Genomic DNA, 21989 nt, shown 5'->3' with positions numbered 1-21989 from the left:
AATTAACACTGATATACCGAACCTATCAAGACCGACAGGATTTAGGCATACCTACTTCAGATGACCATAATTCTAAGGCCGAGAATTGGAAAACTACCAAATAACAGACCATATTCCCAAAGGAAGAGATGAAGTGGTGTAGTGGTAAACACTCCTGGTTCACATATTCTAGATTTAATGGTGGCTCTGTGCGGAGTTTGAAGTTGAATGAAAGCTTAGTTGAGTAGATACACGGAAGAAAAAAGTGGCAGAAACTAACTCATTTTGCATTTCTTGAAAACTCTACAGCTATGAAATCAAAAGAACTCAAGCTGCTCTCGACACTGGCCCATCAATTTTCAGGTCACAGAGTAAAAATTTGCTGAATGACAGACATATAATATCATCACAAGGGCGGGTGTCATTTCCTGCTAGAGTTCCCCCCAGGTGTTTCCTCTGCGTCATTTCCCCAGCTCCCCTCCATGACCCCGTGACCCCGTCCACACCCGCCCAAAGACCTGCATGTTAACCTGACCCCTGTGTCAACTAGCAGAGTTCCAAGCGGACCCTGACCCGGCCCGCGAGGAAGAACAACAAGGACACAAAGCCAGAGTGCGTAGCGGGATAACATGAACCTCACACATTCTCAACCTGAGATTTTCATTAGCCCCAAAAAATTAGGGGGGAAAAAAAGGACAAGCATGATGACGTCACAAGTACTTCCAAAGAAATGGTGACAACTGAAACATCAAGGAGTGTGGTGGAGTGCATCATGGGATAGCTGAACACCCTCAGCTAAACAATGCTGAAACAGCAATGGCAACGACCCTCTGGAGAGTCGCAGCTACGAAAAGCTCTGCCAGACTCTCAAAGCGAGGAAAAGAATGAAGAATTACACAGTTCTGTGGGAAGAAATGAAAAATCGAGTCAAGGCTCGTTGGCCTTTTCAGCAAAACCACAATTTCCAGGGGGAGCCGCAACAAACAGCGAGAAAACAATGAAAAATGAGTTGAGCGGAATGTGAAACACCAACCGAGCTGTCGGCTTACCAAGTACGCTCAAGGTCAGGCAGAAGAATATGAAAGCATTAGTGGTTTGGTGAGCGGGTTTCAGGTGGGAAATACAAACAAACTCTGCAACAATTGGAGGTTAGCACATGTCTAACATCCAAAACCCATAAATGTGATAGGTATAAGAAATAAAAGAAAAACACAACACCTATAGCTAAAGAGACGGTACCCCTTGAATTTGAAAGTTTTGGTTTCTCCAACACTGTTCAGGGTTTTTACTCAAAGCAGTTGAATCAAACAGATATGGTTGTCTGTCGTGGAAGACTTTTCTTCACTTCTTCACGTGGCTTCATCAGTTTATGTCATAAACTGGTTACGACGTGACCACAACCAGTGAAGCGACATGAATAAAAGGCAAAAACTTCTTCCAAAACATATAATCAAGTTTCAGCTGTTTATGAGATGCCTCTTACCTGGCCAAATGGGAATCCACATAGACATATCCCAGGGTTGTTTGAAAAGATTCAAATTGTTATTACAAAAATTTGTCATTGGAACTTGTACCGTAGACTAGTTTTGACACAGTATGCCATTCGTACCACAACTGGGATTGAAGCCTCACACACACACACACAAGGCCAAAACTTAACCAGATCCGCCACAAGTGGAAACAATAAAAACCAAAATGTATGTTTCTTTCTTTTTTTGCCGAGGCAGTACTATAGGCAGCATCCAACTGTTTGGCCCCTCAGTAAGAGAGTGTGCCTGAAGCTTTTCTGCATCATGACTGTTAAATGTAACGGACACCAATGTCTCTATACACTGAAATAACGGCATGGAATTGATACCTACCAGGGACAGGCGAGGGGAAAAACATCAACAATAAACCTTAAAGCAATTAAACCAGTTCAATTGCACTTGGCTATGTGTTCTGGAAGACTGTTCCTCCTGATCCAACTGGTTTCATCTGTTCATGCTGTTCCCTTAAGAATAACCTTCTTAAATATAAGGTTGACATTATTATGCGTCTTTGTTTGACTAAAGACTGTAAAATACTTAATTTACTATGAAGGAGACCAAGTGCTCATCACATTCTAGGACGATTATTTAGATAATTAGCTTTTCACATTTCAGAATGACAAAAGAAATTATCAATCAACTGACTGTGTTTTATTATTATTACAAGGCAAGTCCTAACGTCACTAATATATGCAGCATTCATGCAGCTGAACGGAGAGCATTAACAGGTACGTAGGTGTCATTTCCAACTTACAGCATTCACATTAAATAAATGAAAACAAGCATCATATCTGCCTCCAGCAGTGCTGCTCTATTACTGCCATCAAATGCCCAGAAATAACATTGCGATAACCACACTATTTGTGATAAATACAAACTTTCACAAAGGTGACGTTAATGACTTTGTGCATTATTTGTTATTAAAAGCAAAAGCCACTTGATTCCAATTTTTCAAAAATAGGGGCGAGGTGTTGCCCTTCACTCGGAACCTGCTTTCAATATTCGAGCGAAACTGACGCATTTCCTGACCCGTCCCCAGACCCGGCTGTGGCCCGGGACATGACCAGCGATCCGCCCCCACACCACAGACGACGGCAGGGAGGACGGAAAAGGCGAAGAGAAGGGGAGAGTGCAAAGCAGGCAGTGAGAGGGACGGAACAAATCAAAAACAGATGCTTGTACACGTGTGATTCAGCATTTCAAATCTGGGCTGAGGCCGAGGCCCAGCAGCCCCCGGACGAGCATTCGTTTCTTATTCCCCGGGTGGTGACAAACAGCCACAGCTGTGCAGATGAAATCCTCCACCTCTATCAATAACTTCATCCCGTTTCCTGATTCCGCTGGGCGATAAACATGTAGCGCGGGGCTGATGTTGACACACCTGGAAACTACCCAGCCCGCTTTTCTCTGGAGAGAGACTCTTTCCAGGCAGCCCCATCAGCCGGGGAAACATTTCACAGGCATGACATTAAACAGTGAAATCTGTTAGTCATAACTTTCTGGTTGTCTTATCAAACTCTGCTTCAACTCTGCTTGAAGATGTGGAGGGAGCAGTGGCGAAATGAGGCCAAATACAGGTTAGAGTGTGGGGGGGGGGGGGGGGGGGGGGGCTGTTGACAAATTACACACGTCCATAAGTAAAGATACAAACATATAAAGAAAGCAGCATGCAGTTCTCCCATCTTTACACACAAAATGTGTTCCTACTGAGTAAATCTCTTTTTATTCAAAGATTCTTGGATCTTTTTTCATCAACATAGTGCTCCAGCAAAGAATGTGTTCGTTAGCTGTTGCTCAGACTGTTAACTTTGTGTCCCCAGTGGAAAAAACTGAGAATGTCCAGTATTGAACACTTTTTAAAGAAGTTTCAACTTGGCTTCATCTTCAGGAAATAATCTTAGAGGACTTTCAATACCAGAAAAGAAGTTTGTAGTGACCACTTTCATGCCAGCTGTTGAATATGGTGACATTGTTTACCTGAATGCCTCTGCAAACTCTCCACCCTGTATAGAGAGGAATAGTGTTTATTTGTTGTCATATATTATGTGATGTGTTTGCATAATGTCTACAGTTTGTGGCCTTGTGACCTCGGAGAGGCTCATTCATATACACACTTGTTGCTTTCGGTTTATTCCCCTGTTTGAGTAGCGCGTGTTTGAGTTTCCTGTTTACAAATCTAATAATAATGGCTGGTTTATCGTTTTGGTTTTTATGCGCGAATGGGTGGCATGCCTCAATACAGCTTATAGAAAATAGAAATAGAAAATACATTTGTCTGAAACTATTTGCTGTCTGTCTGAAAAACCTCCGTCTTGAGAATGAGAGCATGTGTTTCGATAAGACTATATGTATAAATGAAGGTTAATAATAATAATAATAAAAAAAGAAAAGATTAAAGTCCACAGGACAGTTTCTTACACTCTGCCACCAACAGGAAGGGAAAGGTTTTTAAAATGAGACTGAATCAATGCAGCCATTACGTGCTGGGGAAATTGGATATTTTCCACTTAGTGACTTAACTTTGTTTAAAACGTGATATACAAAGTAAATTAGTTAGTTTTAAAAACCTAAAGCTTGCCTGACATTTAAGTCATGCACTCATGTGAAGGAAACTTTTACAACAACCTTGGCTCAGCGGTTCAAGCTGAGAGTTAAACGAGAAGACAAATACCACTGTCATATCAAATTCATCACATTTAAAAAGCCTCTGAATGCTGATCCTCAACAAAGTAATCACTACACATGATATGCATGCAGTGTGCAGTCATGAGTGCTTCATTTAGGGCAGTATAGTGTGTAAAAATGTCTGCTTTGCGGTTATAACATCATTGTGGTGCGGACACGAAGGTTATTTTAAGTTGAGCAGGAACACTAGTGATGTAATCGACTTGGATGTTTAGCCCTAACATTAAATATGAACTTATTTGCCTTATGTCATTGGCTGACTGTCTCTCCAGAAACTCAGTTCCTTTTAGTTATTTACCCCCAGATTGTCAAGGAACAAGCGAGTTCAGTTTAAAAGTACTTCATATCTCAGCAAAGTAAAGTTTGGTAAGCTGAGACTTGCTGTATCGGAATTGTAGTCATGACATGTTGTGGTTATTCTACTGTAAATATCTAATGAGCTAATCTCATGACAGCTACTTTATGCACTCAGGCATGAAGAAATGGCAAAGAAAAGATATGTATAAGTCCAAACTGGGTATTAGAAAAAAAAACAAACAAGGTTTGGTCTGAGTTTGAGCAAAATACATTGCAAATGTTATAGTTATCTCAATGTCAACATGTGCAATATAAATACTATGAAAAACAGATTAAACATGTTTTATTTCCATGCGCTGTGCATTCATGCTCTTCAAATTCAAGATAACAGAATTTTAAATATAAAAGAAAATTTATTGGAAATAATCTTAATTAATTCCTTAGATTTGCAGCAGATCACTAAAAGTGAAGTGGATAGGAGATTAGAAAGCCTCAACTGACGAGCCTTGATTCCTGCTAGAACATTAAGATTGGGGTCAGAATTTGGTGTAAATAACATGAAACTATGAATCCATCCTGCTTTTTATTAATGGTGCACAGCTACTGCTCTGACATCAGATGCTCAGTTTTAGAGTTCTACTTGATATGGAAGGAGGCTTTCCGAGTGACGGACTTGATGTGGTTAATGAAAAGCAGATCTCGAGTCCATGAGGTTTCTGGTTCGGTTTGTGGTTTCTAAAACTGCAGATTTAGGATGAAGACTGATTTCTTCTGAAAAGTTCCTCTACTTAGCTGGGCGCAGTTCAACATGATAGTTGAAGTACTTGGTGAATTGTTTTTTTGCGTGTTACCGTTGAAATTACTGAAGGCAAATGAGTGGAAGCAGCTCAAACCTCAGAGCTGTTTTACACACTTTGTTTTATCCATTTCACCACGGTCGGATTGTCATAATAGTAGCTTTAAATGTGCTGTTGAATAGATTTTTCTGGCTGCTCATTGACGTTGAATGCACTTTTTAACACCCCGTCCCTGAAATTCGGGGATCAGTGTTTATGTCCAAAATATAGACAAAGCAAAGACCTTTTTGAAAATTATTCAATATTGTCATTAAAGGATTTAAATGATTCTTAAAACACAATAAATATTTCAAGGACATTGTTTACCGATAACTCAAGCTACATTTTTACTGTTTTTAGAGCACTTTCCTTTTTCCCTCACCCTGGAACATCCCGAATATGCATTTTAACGTCTTATTTATATTACATTTTACTAATTTATTTATTTTTATTATAAAAAATGATAATATTATATTATATTATATTATAGACTGTCTGCTTCTGTAATTTGAGCTTTAACTTTTTAAAAGAAAGCAAAAATGAGTCTCAAAATGATTTTTCCCTGAGATGAACCCAAAGTGAAAGAGACTGGATTATTCTGTCCAATGACGACGGCTTCTGCAGCAGCACGTCCGACGGTTCTGCTTTACAGACACAGCCTAATCCAACAGTATTTATATTACCAAAGAATTATAGCCCATTACATGGGACATAACAGACCGCCTTGTACGGAGTCACGATGCCGCCGCGGAGCAAAGACGAGACGAATCGATCGACGACAGATCCCTGCAACCTGTTGTCAGCTATTCGCTTCGGGCAGAGAAGTTCTCAAATCACGATTCAAGATGTTTCTCTCCTCGGCTTCCTGGCGTTAAACACATGATCCAGGGCAAATTGAAAACCTTCTCCTACGTATCAAGGGGGAAAAGTGGATTTTCTCCAGGAGACATCTGATATGTACAGCCACAAATAATTCAGACGAGACGCTCAGCCTCCATTAGCATAATCCAATCTGCGAGGAAAAACAAAATGCCAAGTTATGAGCAATTCTGTTCACCCACACTGTGGCGAAAGGACCAAAGGCTGATATTATCAGCATTTAAAAAGATCTGCCCAGCTCGTGTGATACAGCTCTCTTGTTTTCCAGCTCCCCAGCCTCGCATTAGTCATCGCAGCTCTCTTCCACAGCAGCCTGTGCGAGGAATACTAATACCAGTTTACTATTTCTCATCCATCATTTTGGGCTCAAGATGTTGCCATAGTGCTGATTCAATGTCTGCGGCGCAGCACGCTCAACCTGTGGCAACACCGGAAGGTCGATCTGAAAGAGAGGCGAGTGGGACTGATTGCCAGAGCGAGCCAGCCTGAGGTTTGGCTATTAGATTCTACCGCGCTCAATAAGCCGGTCATGCTCCGGCTGCCTGTGCAAGCAGGTCCAGGTCTTTGTCACCTCTCAGGATGTCCGACACAAGCAGATTAGCGGTGTTTGGTATGCAGCACCCTGCTTCTCGCTGCTCTTTGTGTGACACGTCTTGCTATTCATTAAAACGAAATGAAAAGGGACAGCCGGGGCTCCTGCAGCCTACTTCATCACAAAAGGCACAAAAAGAGGGGGTGACATCATCTCTGCTTCCCAAAGCATTTCACCAGGGATTAATCTCCATTTACACACATTATCTATTAACTTCCAGGACAGAGAAAAATAAGTAGTTATACAGCGCCGTGTCAGACTATTTGAGCTGTTCTGGTGCGTCCAGTGCAGAACTTACATGAGAAGCAACATTTTAAAAAAGTATTCTTGACTCTGTACAGAAACGTTGGGCACGGTCACACGGTGGTTTAGAGATAAGAAGTTTTGCCTCATAGCAAGAAAATCAGGCGTTTGAGTCTCGGCTGTACTGTACCGAGTCTGCATGATCTCCTAGGCCCCGTTTACACGACGTTTTCAAGTGAAAACTTTTGCTGCGTTCTGGGTGTCTGTGTAAATGGGAGAAAAATTAAACTTTTCTGGAGCGTCATTTTTAATGTTTACCGCACATTGCTGTCTGCACGCATGCGTGTGTGGTTTCCTTACAAAAACCGAAAAACAGCACCCACTAGTGGCCCTACATGAAAACGATATCATTTCCAGTGATTTGCCATTTCCGTATAAATAGACATTATATTCAAAATACTTCTATGTAAATGCTAACCTTTTCTGAAATGGAAACGCAATAAAGACGCATTTTTACTTGAAACATTAATATGTCAACACCCAACTTATGTTAGCACATATTTAGAAAGCAAAGTATTTCAATCAAAAAGTAGTCTTTTTTTTTTCTTCACTTCTCAAACTTTTCTCAAAGCATCGACAGCACAAAGGGACAGAAAAAGCCTCGGCTCAGTTTCCACAGTGTTTGGATGTCATTTACCAAAAGGCAAGCAGCACAGCAGCAGCAGTGAGTGCTATTAATCTGTCTACACAGAAGGCATTCAGATACAGTGATGAGCTCAGAGACCGCAGAACAATGGCTCTACTTATCAGCTGAAACAGAAAAAAACCCAGACTTCATGCCTAAAATTGCTTACAGCTAAATTTAGATCAAAGCAACATTCAAATAGCTTCTATAAGTTGGAAAAACAACAATTCTTCTGTAATTACCCACCAAAAATGAATGTTTTTATTTGAGTTTCTATTTTTTTTTTCTTCTTTTTTTCAAGTTTATAGCTTGAGTGTTGCTGGATTAAATCCTACTGCCAACCTTGCTCCTTGAGCAAAGCCGTTAACCACAACTGTTCGGGTTGAGCCAGGAAGGGCATCCGGTATAAAATCTGTGGTAAATTAAACACGTGATCACATGATCCAGCGTGAAAACAAGGTTACGATTTTTATGTATCACTTTCTGTTTTTATCAAAGATATCCAGAAATAAAACATTGCGAATGAGATGCCTTTTGACTTACGATCTCCTGAAAACATCTGACATCGCCATTACAACATTTTATCTAATTGAAAATAAGAAAATGCAGCGTTCTCCTATAAAAGTATTTATGAGATTCCCCTTCCCCTCAGGGGGCAGCCAGAGAAATAGGAAGTGAGCCATTATAATGGTTTTAACTGAGTGTTTTTGATATTTTATTTGACCATTACACAGTTGTACAGACTGTGTAGCTGGTGATATGACATATATGACAAAGAAGCTGTAACTAATTGACCTACATATCGGTGTTTTTCTTTAGTGCCAATAAGAGCATTGAAAGCGGGCATGTCATTAAAACATTCATGTTTTATGCCACTTAAAGCCAGCTTTAATCATAGAAGAATAAAATACATGTTTGCCATTCGACGGCGGTGTTGTGATTTGTCTAATATGTCGAAAGCCTTATAAATGCTGGCTAACAAGCCAAATCGAGTTAGACCCAGCAAGTTTTGGGAAACACTACTGCTAAAAAAAAAAAAAGACCCTACGTGGACCATGCAACCTTTAACATTTCAGATGACACCATTAAAACATGCGGCAAGGAATGTATAAACATTTGGCTCCTGGAGGTCTTCCCTCAGGTTCCGCCTATTTGCTGCCCTTGTGTTTTCTTTGCAGATGATACCTTTCCTGTGTGATCATCTTTGCACTGTGACCTTCTTGCAGCTGCCCTCCATGCTTTGGAGGAGCTTGGGGAGCTTCAAGGATTCAAACAGCAAAAGCCCTTCATCTGGTCTCATTTAGAAAAAAAAAAAAAAGAAAAGATAAAAAGCCTCTCCAGAGAATGGTGCCGTGCTTTCTCAGCAGGAGGGCGACAATGCTGTAATCAAAAATATTATATTGCGGAGCATATCATTAGATCTGTGTTCACTCGCTCACGTCGGGATGACACAACACGAATGTCAGGCAGGTGTGACACCTTGCCACGCGGGGATTGAGCGGACGGATGTGGGCCAATCCCTGATTAAGACGGGCGGCCATCAAACTGCTCTCTGCTGACTTAATCCCCGTCACTTTCATTACCTGGAGCGCGCTGAGCTCACTGACGCCCGTAACAAGATGGTGAGAAAGCCCCCCGGCCCGGTGTCACTGAGCATTCCTGGTCATTAAATCAAGCACATGGATGAAAATTTTAAAAAAAAAAGCAGAATCAACTCGCATTGCGTGCGGGAGATGATCCTGCAGATCCAGTTTAATGCGTCTAATGTGACAATCACGCAGAGAGGTCATTAAACTGGTGCCAAATAGGATCAAGAGGTCAGGAAGGGCATTATGTTATATGGTCCCACGTCAACATAAATATGCAAAAAGCACAGTGAAAATGAATAATGAATAAAGCATGAAAGAGGTGGTGGGAGTGATGGAGAGCAGCGGGAATATCTGGAATGTGTTCAGATTAACAGTAACGGTGCGTCCCCCCCTCCAACCTTGACTCGGCCGGAGAGAGACCAGGGAGGAGCAGTCTTGGCTGAGCAGAAGGGCCACTTGACACAGATTCAAGATGGAAGGAGGTCAGTCTGAAATAGAGCAGAAGCAACAAGACGGCGTGGAGGAGAAATCCCTCGCAGCTGCGTGCAGCTGGAGATCCTGCGGATCCTGCGGAAACACAAGGCGCATCCGCCGAGCTCCCCGCAACTCAGAGACGATTTGTCACAACTGTGAACCGAGATGAACCCGAAGCCTCGGAGCGTTCACGACGTGCCTGGTGCCATTATGAATCTGACAAATGCACACAGAAGTAACTATTGCATTACCGCCGTGAGCTGGCGCAGACCTCAAACAGGCAAATCAGGCTGCCGCTGAAGAGCTCTGAAAGTGTAATAACGCTTAAATAGTAAATTGTAAATAATGTTGTAAAAAGTAGGTACTGAATTCATGCCATGTTTGCCTGAAACAATTCAAAGACATTCTGAGGAAACAATCAGTATTTGTTCCGTGAAATGCAAGAGCCGAGAAACCATGCTCACCAAATTCAAAGAAGATGTTTCCAGACATCCCTTTTATACGACCAACGGCCCAAAACCCGAAGAGCTTCCATTCACGGCAACAGAGAACATTAAATCCTCACAATTTCGAGCAAGAACTAACGTATCTCCATTGCTCATTCGTAACTACTATTTGGAGAATAGGGGAATTTCAGTGACCCTGTTAATCGTCTCCTGTTGAAGTGAAAACATTTGAATTTAGGGAAATCGTTCCAACTGAAGCAAAAGATGTCTGACTTGTATCTGATGACACGTGTCTATAGCGTTCATACATCTATTCATACATGAGTCACCACCGCTCTATTTTTACTTCTCATTATATTTCATTCATAAACCTGGTTGTAACCTCGAACATCTAGATTATAGAGCATCTTCCTCCCGCTCTCTGATGTGACTTCGGTTCAATCCGACGACTGAATCAGAAATGAGTGCTGACAGCCACAGCAGCGTTACAACAGCACAGCGGCGTCCACGTTACTGAGACCGGCCTAATTATTCGACATGTGGCGAGTCTTAATGACAAGTAGCTTCACTGGTTTAGAAGAGGAGTCACTAACTAATCGTCAGTGGCTTGCATAGAACTGCCTTTCACAAACATTTTTAATTCTCTGCTGTACGACTTGAAAACGGATGAAAACCCACGATTCTTTGAGAAACTTCTCCAAATACTCCACATTCCTTCATCCGGGCCGCTCCGGCAGTGTGACGCACACCCTCCCCTCGTCCTATCATCTGACTGTGTGTCACAAATCCATTCATCCAGTCATTCTCTCACAGATGCTGGAGACTCACAAGCAGCGAGCACCACAGGTCACTGGCCCTGCATTGCCCCACCCGGTGTCTGACGGGGCTCTCCGCTCTACTCTGTGACTCAAAGCGAAGCCCTTCATGGTGACGGCAGCCTCGCCTGGAGCTCTCCTCCCCCAGCTGTTGATAAGGGAGGGGAGGAAGGATGGTTGGAGGGCTCTCTGCCCCGGGCCATTCAGACACTGAGAAAAGAGTCTGTCTCTCGGCGGAAGTAAGGAGCTGGCTGGACAATGGTCATATTCTGCTGAGGGACGGGAAGGGGAGGTTGAAAATCCCGCCGAATGCCAAAGCAGGCATTAATGATGAGAGTTCCCAAGCTTGGCATTCATGGTGAGTTTGAGTCAGTATTAAAAAAAAAACAACAACACACACACACACACACACACACACACACACACACACACACACACACACACACACACACACACACACACACACACACACACACACACACACACACACACACACACACACACACACACACACACACACAACGAGATCCTGACTGAGAAATGAGGTTAAATTCTAACTCTTCAACATCATACATCGTCTAAATATTTTTGTTACTGTTTCAGCTTTTCAACACAACTGAGGTTCCACGTCGTCTGTCAGCGTGACGTCAAACTAACACGCCAGTGGAGAAAAAAAAACAACTCAAACGTTGCCGCTTGCCAATGTTGAACCACAGCAAACACAAACACGAGGGAGCTCCTTTGACCGTAGTGATCACACCACCGACCAACACAGATGTGGAGCGAATCGCTGGCCGGAGACTCACATCTGTCTGAGTCTCCGCAGCCGCAGACTTAACAGTTTGTGGAAGAGATCTCTGAGCCATGAACTCATCTTCATCATCGTTTTAGCCTGAGATGATGCTCGAGTGTATCATAGTTGGGGATTAAAGAGATCATTTCTTGATTTTTCTCACATTCTGTTGGTAATTTTAGGGTTTTTTCCCCCCCATTGAATACAAGAAAATGACATATTGGACCATAAAGTGGCGCAGCTTTCAGCCAACATGTGATCGATAACAAAAGCGAAACAAACGTTTGCATGATTTTACACGTGTGCAAAAGCAGTGGCGTTCCATGCAAATCAAAGCCCCGATTCTCCTGCCCTCGTCCTTTCAGTCATCCTCCTCCGGGCTTGTTATGCAACGCTATGTACTGTATAACGTCGCTCTGAGCTCCACAAAGGAGCCACGTGAAAGCTCAGTTACGGGCCTCAATGGCTGCAAGGACATGCGTTTACGGCGTCGCTTTCAGCCTCTCTGCTCGTCTTTTTGAACGTGCCGGGCGACACATGAAAGACCGGCAGAGATACTGCGAACTGCAGAAGAGCCGACATGTGCGAACATCTCTCTCTCAAGTCGAGTAGGAAAATCTGAAAATCTGCACAGCGTGAGAGAAGGCGGCGGCTTATTTTCACTCCACGTGCACAGATGAGAGATAAGTTCATGCGGCCGTTCACGTCGAGAGCCAGCGAGGGATCTCAGCGCTCTACATAACGAGCCAGGTGACTATTTTAGCGTGCAGGCTTTTTCTTGGTGCTGCCTCGCTGATCTGCATACGAAACGAGAAAGAGGACGGTCGGGATGCGCCTTCCTCCGGCTCCAGATGGCAGCCATTAAGGGGCTGCAGCCAAGTCTGGAAGTCTTTGATTTGACAGCGGAGATTTTTATCTCCGGGAGCACATGAGGGCAGTGTTGGGAAGCGACTGCATATATTCAACCCGGGTACATTTCAATGATTCTTTACTTCAGAGTTGCATTCATGTGACCTGGACGATCAGATTAAAAAAATAAATAACATAAAAAAGAATGGTAAGATTATGATATAGATTCTAAATATATATGAAATAAAATAGGATTGTAAATCAAAATAAATGAAAGCATCTTATGCAGATGATGCCGACGTTTTAGCGCTTTGAAATCTGCACCTCCAAATAACTGTGCTTTCTTTGTTGTTGGTCTGAATCTTATATTATGTTGATCGGAAAATAAGTGTGTGATATATATCGTGCAACACTATGATTCCCCATATTAAAGTTGGGTTAATAAGCAGCAGGGATTTATCTATCGATTTATACATAATTCCGTTACCTCCCTGCTTTAGGTTTATCTTTAGGTATTTCTTGTATATCAGCATCAACATTTCCGTGAGAAATTTTCTTCGGTTAAATAAAAACACTAACTCCTGGTCTGACTTTTGTTTTCACAGATTTTCGCAAAAAAAAGAAAAAGCTGCCAGATATCCTATAGTTCGGAAAATGTGCCAAAAATCTACTTGAACACACACGCAGCATAAAAATGTAAGAAACCCGACTCAAACTGAATCTATTCTCATTTAAAATGCCGTTTCCCTGAGAAACCCCGACTTGTTTTTAATGATGTTGTTTGTTTGAATGCAGTTGAATTGACCTCTACATGCTGAGGAGTGCTTTTTGCCTTTGATGCACTGGTAACAGGCTTCTTCCACAGCTGCAGCACAGTAAAACGACCCCGACTCCTCTCACAGCCAGAGAGGCTCTCAGCGCAGTGGGACCGGGTTCAGATGTGGGTGTAGAGAAAATTCCTGCTTTATTTATGTAACCTCTGGTGCGCGGCAGTCACAAGCTTTTTGGCCACAGTCGGTGTGGAAACCTTCAGCTTCCTCTGATCCAGTGATTAGTGACACTGCGCGAAACCGGAGCCAACGCAATTAGATCGATTATCAAAAGAAGTTGAGAGACAGAAAATGAATCGATGAGAGAAGTTTGAATTCCTTCAGAACATTAAAGGTACAGTATTACCAGATGTCAGCAATGTCACGGTTGTAAGTTAGGTGGCAGTAGAGAGTCACTGTCCTCACTCTTGCGCTCAGAGTTTTGTTAATTTGCTGTTAGTGAGTAGCTCCATAGAGGAAAAGCCATTTAATTTTAATCTTAAAATGATATTGAAGGAATTAATGTCCTAGTTACTCACCTAAATTCAGATAAATGTGAGACAATTGTGTTCTCACGCACTTTTTCAATTATGGTGCGATTGGCCAGGGGAGATCAAGCTTCAGCGCTTCCTCCTTCTGCTGAATTATTTTTGTTTTTATCATTGGAGGGAATGAAGGAATAAAATCAATCTCCGTCTCACAGTAATAAAGCTGAAGACTGACCAGCAGACTGAACTTCAAACAGCCAGATTTTAAAATTGAAGTAAAGCGTGGCAGCCAGCTCTCACGAGAACAGGGAGAAACTCACGCTTTTAACTCTAAGATCACACACGGCACAATTAGTTTCAGGCCAAGACACAAATTTTGAATGATGTGAGACGTCTTCATGAATTTCACATTAAATCGTATAGTAGTCCGGGGCCTATAATTTAATTCTTTCGATGAAATGTCTTCAGCTTCTCACTGCTGTTTTAAAACCTGAACTGCTGTCTGGTGGCGCTGTAGCCCCGACGAGTAGCCGGTGGCTGTGTGACATTTAAGCAGACTTGTGCATAATTAAAATATTGATGGGTTCAGATACTGGCCAGGCCTTTCTCCGTGGAGTTTGCATGTTCTCCCTTGTGTGTGTGTGTGCGTGGGTTTCCTCCACACTCCGAAAACATGCATGTGGGTGACCATGAATTGCCATTAGATGTGTTTGTCAGTCTGTGTGTTTGCCCTGAGACGGTGAACTGGGATCAGCTCCAGCGATCCTGCGCAGGAATAAAGCGATACGGAAGATGGATGGATGGATTCTTAGTAAGAAAAGAAAGCATACTTTATTGATCGTGTTGGGAAAATTCTTTCTCTACATTTAACCCATTCTATTCAAAGTTAACCTTAGATACGCATAACTCGGACTGGAGGGCCGACCCGGTGTGGTGGCTGGGGATATGGTTGGGGGTCAGGGGTCTTGCTCAGAGACCCACAGTAACCTGTCAGCTGTGGGATTCCAACATATGACCTTTAATCCCTAGTCTGCTTCTCTAATGTCTAGGACACTGTCACTATTTCTGGTGTGGATGAGCAAGGGAGCGGACATTTCATTTGCTAACTCGTCATTCCTAAACAATAAAAAGCTTAGGAATTACTAAACTTTTTATTGAGAGTATAAATAGACCCGGAACTGTCAAACCTGTTACACTTTGATGCATTTGTAATTGACTCACAATGTGAAACTTGCTCTTGATCGTATTTGCACTACAAAGCCTGATGGGAGTTTGAACAAGTTCGGATTTCAACGTAACTAAGCTGATCAAACAAAAGTCTTGCACCTTATGACCAACAATATCAAAACTTTAGAAACATGTGGCAGCAAATGCATACAGCATTTTACAGTGATAAACTGTACCCTACCCTTCAGTTATTTGTCTGTGTGGCCCTCTGAGAAACGTTCACCCCTGCACAATTTGTCCATTTTAAACACACCCCCTATGAGTTCTTCACAAATCACACCCTGGACATGCATTATTACTCTTATTATTACTATATGCATTAATGGGCAGGAGCTCATTCAAAAGAGAATTTTTTCAACTTGTCAGTGAACAATATTAATTTTCTCTGTGTGGATTGCTGGTTTATCTCATATTAAATCTAAATGCAGACTAAAGCTTTGGGGACGCTCACATGAGCCAGTGAGCCCATGTGACAACTCATATGTCTGCATTGCTCATCTTTCTCATCGTGACTGCTCACTGGAAGAAAAGGCTGAGAAAATGCGCACGGATCTGACTGATGTTCCAAACTGTGGCTGTAATCCATCACGGACTGGGTCAGGGTATTAATCCCGCAGAGTAAAGGCGCAACATGTCGCAGTTTGGGCTGGAAATGCGTGTAAATGAAGATGCGTTCAATAGTTCAAGGAATACGGAGTTTTTCTTTCTCAAACGCTTCTTTACCTGAACCGGGGTGAATCCTTGATGCAGTCCTCAAAATCCACCGTCATCTTGGGCTGGAGAGAAGTTTTCCAACACGTTCAAAACACGGGGTTCATCTCCCGGGTGGCTGAAAGCAGAGATGTACGTATCCGTCTCGCGCAGCTCCCGCAGAGCGCCGCTTCTCTCGCTTCAGTTCAATTTCGCTCTGACGATCCGGAGCCGCGTCCCTCACTACTGGACCCCCGCTGCCTTCACGTGCTGAGGAAGAGCTCGGAAATCTGACACTCAGGCGGTCTTCACTTGTTTGACGGCGGGAAAAGGGACTTTCTTTTCTTTTCTCAGTAATCTGCTGCTCCTAAAACACATCCTGCTATATGATGGGAGTCTCGTACGATTTTTTATATCACCATTATCATGTGTCTTTTACGATGTCAACAGGCGTTCTGTGCAACACATTTTTTACTCTATTAAAGGTGCCGTATAAATGAATTTTGATCAATGAATTGATTAAAGGAGGGAAGCCTGACAAAAGTCAATGCGTTTAAGTTTGTGTTTCACTTCACTGCTCACTTAAACATAATTATGTATTCAATGTGATTTACATTACTTATGAGAATTTCACGAGTTACCAAAATAACCAAAGTCATTTGATAGAGTGTGCACAGTAGGAATATTTATATGTAGCAGAAATGCTGAACGATTCAAAACACAATAGATGACAAAGTTTTAACACAATACCAAACAATAAACCGTATAAAATAACACATCACATGACACACAATCCAATGAGCTTTCATGTAGTCCAATACACAACGAAGTGAAGCAATGTAAGACAACACACTTCATTCATCAATTTTAAATATATACTAGCAATTCCTACAAGGAAAATGTGGACCTTTGATTAAAGTGGCTGGGAAAAAAAAAGCTTTCAGTTAAAAGAGACCAAACACATTTAAATTCCCTCCCCAGAAAACTTAATTCATACAAAGCTGAATATTTCTTGAAATGTATTTTCTGAGTTACAATCTACAAGTAAACCTGGGCTGTTGTGCAGGTACACGTAAAGATTGAAGTCAATCCCAAAAGCAAAACCTTTCACATATGACATGTCAGACGTTAAAGTACAAAAGCAGTTTAATAATACATTATGAAAGTAAGAAATTATTTTAAAGTAGCTACTTCCATTTCCTTACCAGTCAAAGTTTTTACTTGTTCATAGATGAAAGAAAACTAAAATTAGGACAAAATATTCAGTAGGTTTTTAGTCAGTCACTCAAGTGATAATATAGTAAAATGGTTAAGTTAGCTCAATGGCATGCAGCAATGGATCCAAAGGGTTTTATTGAGGAAAATAAAACAAAGATATCATTGCAGCATGTGATACCGTTGCACCGACAATCCAAAGTTGTCTGCATTCACCACATACATTTAAACATCAGAATTTAGTTGTAATAATTACCAACATACTTTATCATGTCTTTTTTTTTTTTACTTTTTCATTTCAGCATTTCTACATGATGACACTAATTTTCTCCCCATTGTTGTTGTTGTTGTTTTTCTTTTATCATTTGATCTATAATTGTAGTCACATAATCAGAAATGTAACATTAGCCTCTAAAAATGTAAAAAAAGAAAATAACTGAAGTACCTCAAAATCAAGACAATTAATACTACGCAAAAATACACGAGCAGCTCGAGCTTAATGTATTGCATTACTGCATACAGCAGGTTGCACAACTTTCCCACAGGCTCGGCTCATGTGAGCATTGACATTTCCCACAGCACCTGAAAGCAACATAGTCGGCCGCTGACATCACGTCGCTGCTCATTTGAATGAAAACAGCGACACAATTCCCGCCAAAAGTTAAATAAGCATATCATGTTCATTATTGAAAATCTATTACGAATATTTAATAGTTAAATCATGAAATACATCTTGAATGTTGTCAGGCGACTGTTCAATGATCATGTTCAATCATCCTCATATTGTTCTGTTTTTTGTTTCTTTGTTTGTTTCTTTATTTATTTTCCACATATAGAAATAGAGGACAATGCTATTGTTTGTGGTCCTGCAGTATATGTACATCTGAAATGTGGGAAGAAAGTATTTTTATCCTCCCCAGCGTTAGGCAGTGAATAAGCAAACGCCCACGTTGTTATTCATCCCGCTCTGCTCTCCATTCCTCTGATACAGTATGATCTGTTTTCATCCTCACATCCTCGTGTTTTGTGAAACTAATTGCTTGAGACAGAAAATGTACCTTATAATTTACCTTTATCACCTCACAGGGTGGCCTTATGCCCCTCACTTTCCCATGCAGCCGGTAAATGCTATGTTAGTTGCATCCATTTCCCCAGCGAGGCTATTAATAATTCACAGGAAACGGGAAAAGCTTGGAGAAAGGGAGCTGGCGTGGGATTTCACTGCAGGTTTTCCTTAAGAACAATTGTTCCCTTCTATCAAGGCTTTAAAAAGACTAGCGTCCAGGCCATTAATAGAGGTGAGCTCATCCAATCTTGGCCGACTACAATCAGCTTTATGCAACTAAATGAGGTCTTTGAAAACCAGAAGAGACTCAGTCAGGTGCTGCAGAAATATGGTAACCTATCGCCAGTTAATTTGAAATTTTGTCGGTAAGATTAAACTATGTTACAAACAAAAATACAATGAAATCATAGTATGATCTTCCGATGGTAAGTGTCCTTTTTCATTGTGGTAAAAGTTTTCACTTTTCCAGTGGAAGATCTCCTGCGGCAAATATCATATATGGATCAAAATTTGGGATAATTAAAGATGCCAACCGACCTTGTTTAGAAATCCAATGTCATCTTGCACAGTTTTATGCATTACAATAAAATGTAATATTTCACGTGTTGGGAAAAAAGAACCCAAAACATTTTAAATATTCTTGGTCTTGAGAGGATGAATATTTCAGAATTTTTCACTTTCCATAGCACCATCATCAGGTGACAGTTTATCTTTATATGGCAGCCGCTTAGGGACACAACCACAGGACACTCTGTGAATATGTTTCCTGGGGAGTTAGTCCTTTAGAGCAATGGTTCCCAAACGTTGATCCCCTTCAGTCTCTAATATGTCAAAACGTCACAGTCAAGCCAAACTTGGGCGGATACACGAATCTCAACAATGAACGAACGCATGAACTTTCAAAATATTAGTCAGTTGGATCCAGATTCTAGGAAATCTCTGATCATGGGCTTAGAGGAAAATCCAATTTTGCCCCCAAATGGCGGATCAGACCCACTGCTCTGGACTTTTTTGATCTTCTCACTCATTATTGTTCAGATGCAATCCATGTAATCCAGGTTCCTAAATTTCACATATTGTACACGGATATTTCAGATGTTACAAACAATGTAACTTCAATGTTACTCCTGAGGACATAAACACACCATGGACAATCGATCTGTCCAGGGGTGAAGCCTGATGCATGCCCAAAATCAATTGGGTCAGATTCTCCAGATGGAGGTGAGCCTATAAATTGTGCAGAGGAGATGAGTTGAAAGAGGAACACACCAGAGTCAGAATATTGATGTCAGTGCAAAATGCAACCATCTTAGGAGCTCATGAATGCAGCGTAAGCACACAAAAATAGCATTCGTGAAATGAAAGGTGATACTGCGGGAGCAGATTAGGAGCTATCACGTCAGCGCGGTTGATCCATATTCATGTCATGCTGCCTTTTGTAGCCAGCACTGAGCGGCATGTGGCAGGAACAGGGGTACGGCCCTCCTGCCTTTGTTTGAAGGGAAGGAATAAGGAATGGAAGCTGTCGGATCCTCTTTTCTTTTTCTTTTTTTCTTTCCTTCATTTGCTTCCATTGGAGGCCCCCTCATGGCAGATGCAAGCACCACTGCAGCGTGGAATCACTCAGAGAGATGTGTGGGTCTCTGGGATGGTGACCTACTTTTTGCTCCCCTCTTTGGTCTGCCGCCGGAGAAAAGCTGCAAGTGGCGCTGCTGAGCACACTGCTTGTAGTGTTATCCCCTCTGACTGCAGGTGCATAGGCTCTACAAGCCGCCACCAATGAGGCATGTGCAGATGCTGCATGGATGTCCTGTATTATACATGCATACGTCTTCGGAGTTACCCCCAAACGTGTATTTCACATTAATCTTGCACAACAAACCGCTGCGCTCATTGCAGTGGCTTCGTGCAGGTCAGGAGAGTGCAGGAGCATCATCACGGTGTAGTATCCATGATGGATTGTTCGGATTGTTTTCGTTCCAAATCTAATTTGGCGGGGTTTCTAAGCAACTATTAAAACTATCGATGTAAAGCGGTTTCTCGCGACACTGATGTATCATGGAGCATGCAAGTTAATTATGGAATCCTGATTATTCTGTTGAGGATTTCCCTTAATTCCTGTTTTGTTTTTAACTCGAGCTATTTCAGTAACGCAAAGCTCAACCTGTGAGGGTCAAATGTAAGCATATCACCCATTGAAGGCACCCAAGCAAACTAATCACCGTGAACCACTAAACTAACAGATACAGTGTGTGTCTCTTTGATCATACTTACTTTAATAAATGATACTCTGCATACTGGGTCACATCTGAAGGCCCTTGACACATGACCTTTTCGAGTTGGAGACCCGTGTTGCCAGAAGCTGTTTTCAGTCACTTTAAGATCACTGCTGACTTATTCAACAGTCCTGCCAATGCACATTAGTCCGTGAAGCTAAAGTCTCAGCCAGAGTGCTCCTGGGTGTGACGCCCTCGCACAGCACACGCTCAGCTGTTTCCCTCCGCAGCTCGAAAACCACGAGGGGAGAGTCTAATGCTTCTCTTGAGCCGGACATTAACTTCCCATCTGCTTGGAAAAACAGGAAAGATTCTCACAAATACTTACGTATATTAAAGGAACGCTGAGATTTTGAAGCATCATGCAACACAATCAAAGGAGTTACTTCTACTTACATGCAAAAATGTATAAAATGTAAAAATCGTGTGAAATAACAACAAAAAGGCATAAAATGTATCTTAAAAAGATAAAAAAAAACAATTATATATTGATTTAAAATATCATATCGTAGCATATCATAGCAAAACAATCTCAGATCAAAAAGGCATACAACTTCAGCGAGATGTCAAACAGCTAAAATAAAGGATATTTATAGAGCATTATCCACAAAAACATGGTTAACAACCTGAAAAGATAGAAATCAATGACCAAGATACACAAAACAACCATGAAGGCTCATGAATATCAACATGAGCACTATCAAGTAGAAGGGAATAACAGTCACAGGAATATAGAAAAGAATAAACAAGAGAAGCGAAAACAAGCACAATAATGCTGATCAAATATGAAACAAGAACACCGAACTGTAAGAACTTTAAACACGCGCAAAAGATGAGCGCATACACGACACAGGAGAACAATAATCTCATAAAAAAAGGAAAGTGAGGATAGAAAGAAAAACATTGATAAAGATTTAAAGAGATGCAAAAAAATAAACACAGAAAGACATAAAATGGCTTCAAACGGATGGAAAGTGACTCGAAACAGAAACGACACATTCAGAGAAAGATGGAAAATGATGACAGAGACAAATAAGAAGGAAAACAACAGAACTAGTTCAGTTGTCCTGAGGAAGGTCGCAGGGCCTTCATGTCCAGGGACTTGTCGTCTCACAGTCTGGACCGGGTCTGGACGTCGGTGTTCAGGGAACCGACTGTGTTAATAATGAGCAGGTTCTCTGAGGAGCGGCACGTCTCCACAAGTTGTGACCTTGGCTCCGTTTGTGTGTTAATCGCGTTAGAGTAAGTCTAATTGCTGAAGGAGTCGCAGGCTCTAAAGCCCCTCGGCTCCTCAGAGCGATCCCGGCGAGGGAGACAGTGACGGGATCACGCCGAGGACAGTGAGGGGTGAGAGCAGGGTCAGGGATGTGAAGAGCTGGAATCCGAAAAAACAAAGGAAACTTCTTTGCAGGAAGCGACTTTCCCTGAGTCAGCTCGAACAGAGATCAGATATTCCCGGAAATCCTGATCGGAGAACCATGAGCGGGGTCGGCCAGACACGCAGCGGGTCAGAGTGATGGTATCGTC

General features: G+C 41.9%; 1 protein-coding gene across 1 annotated transcript in view; it reads right to left on the bottom strand.

Annotated features, from left to right (window-relative positions):
• Positions 1-16124, bottom strand: part of LOC308113031 (arf-GAP with coiled-coil, ANK repeat and PH domain-containing protein 3-like) — a 76218-nt gene extending 60094 nt beyond the window's left edge. The window contains exon 1 of the mRNA XM_080468926.1: positions 15939-16124. Within this exon, the coding sequence (XP_080325052.1) occupies positions 15939-15985 (47 nt within the window). The 5' untranslated portion in view covers positions 15986-16124. The remainder of the gene's footprint in view (positions 1-15938) is intronic.
• Positions 16125-21989: the final 5865 nt, after the last annotated feature.

The sequence above is a fragment of the Lipophrys pholis genome, assembly GCF_963383615.2.
Source record: "Lipophrys pholis genome assembly, chromosome: 8".
NCBI lineage: Eukaryota > Metazoa > Chordata > Actinopteri > Blenniiformes > Blenniidae > Lipophrys > Lipophrys pholis.
The sequence above is the reverse complement of the archived record's forward strand: the minus strand, read 5'-3'. Positions and strand labels throughout refer to the sequence as shown.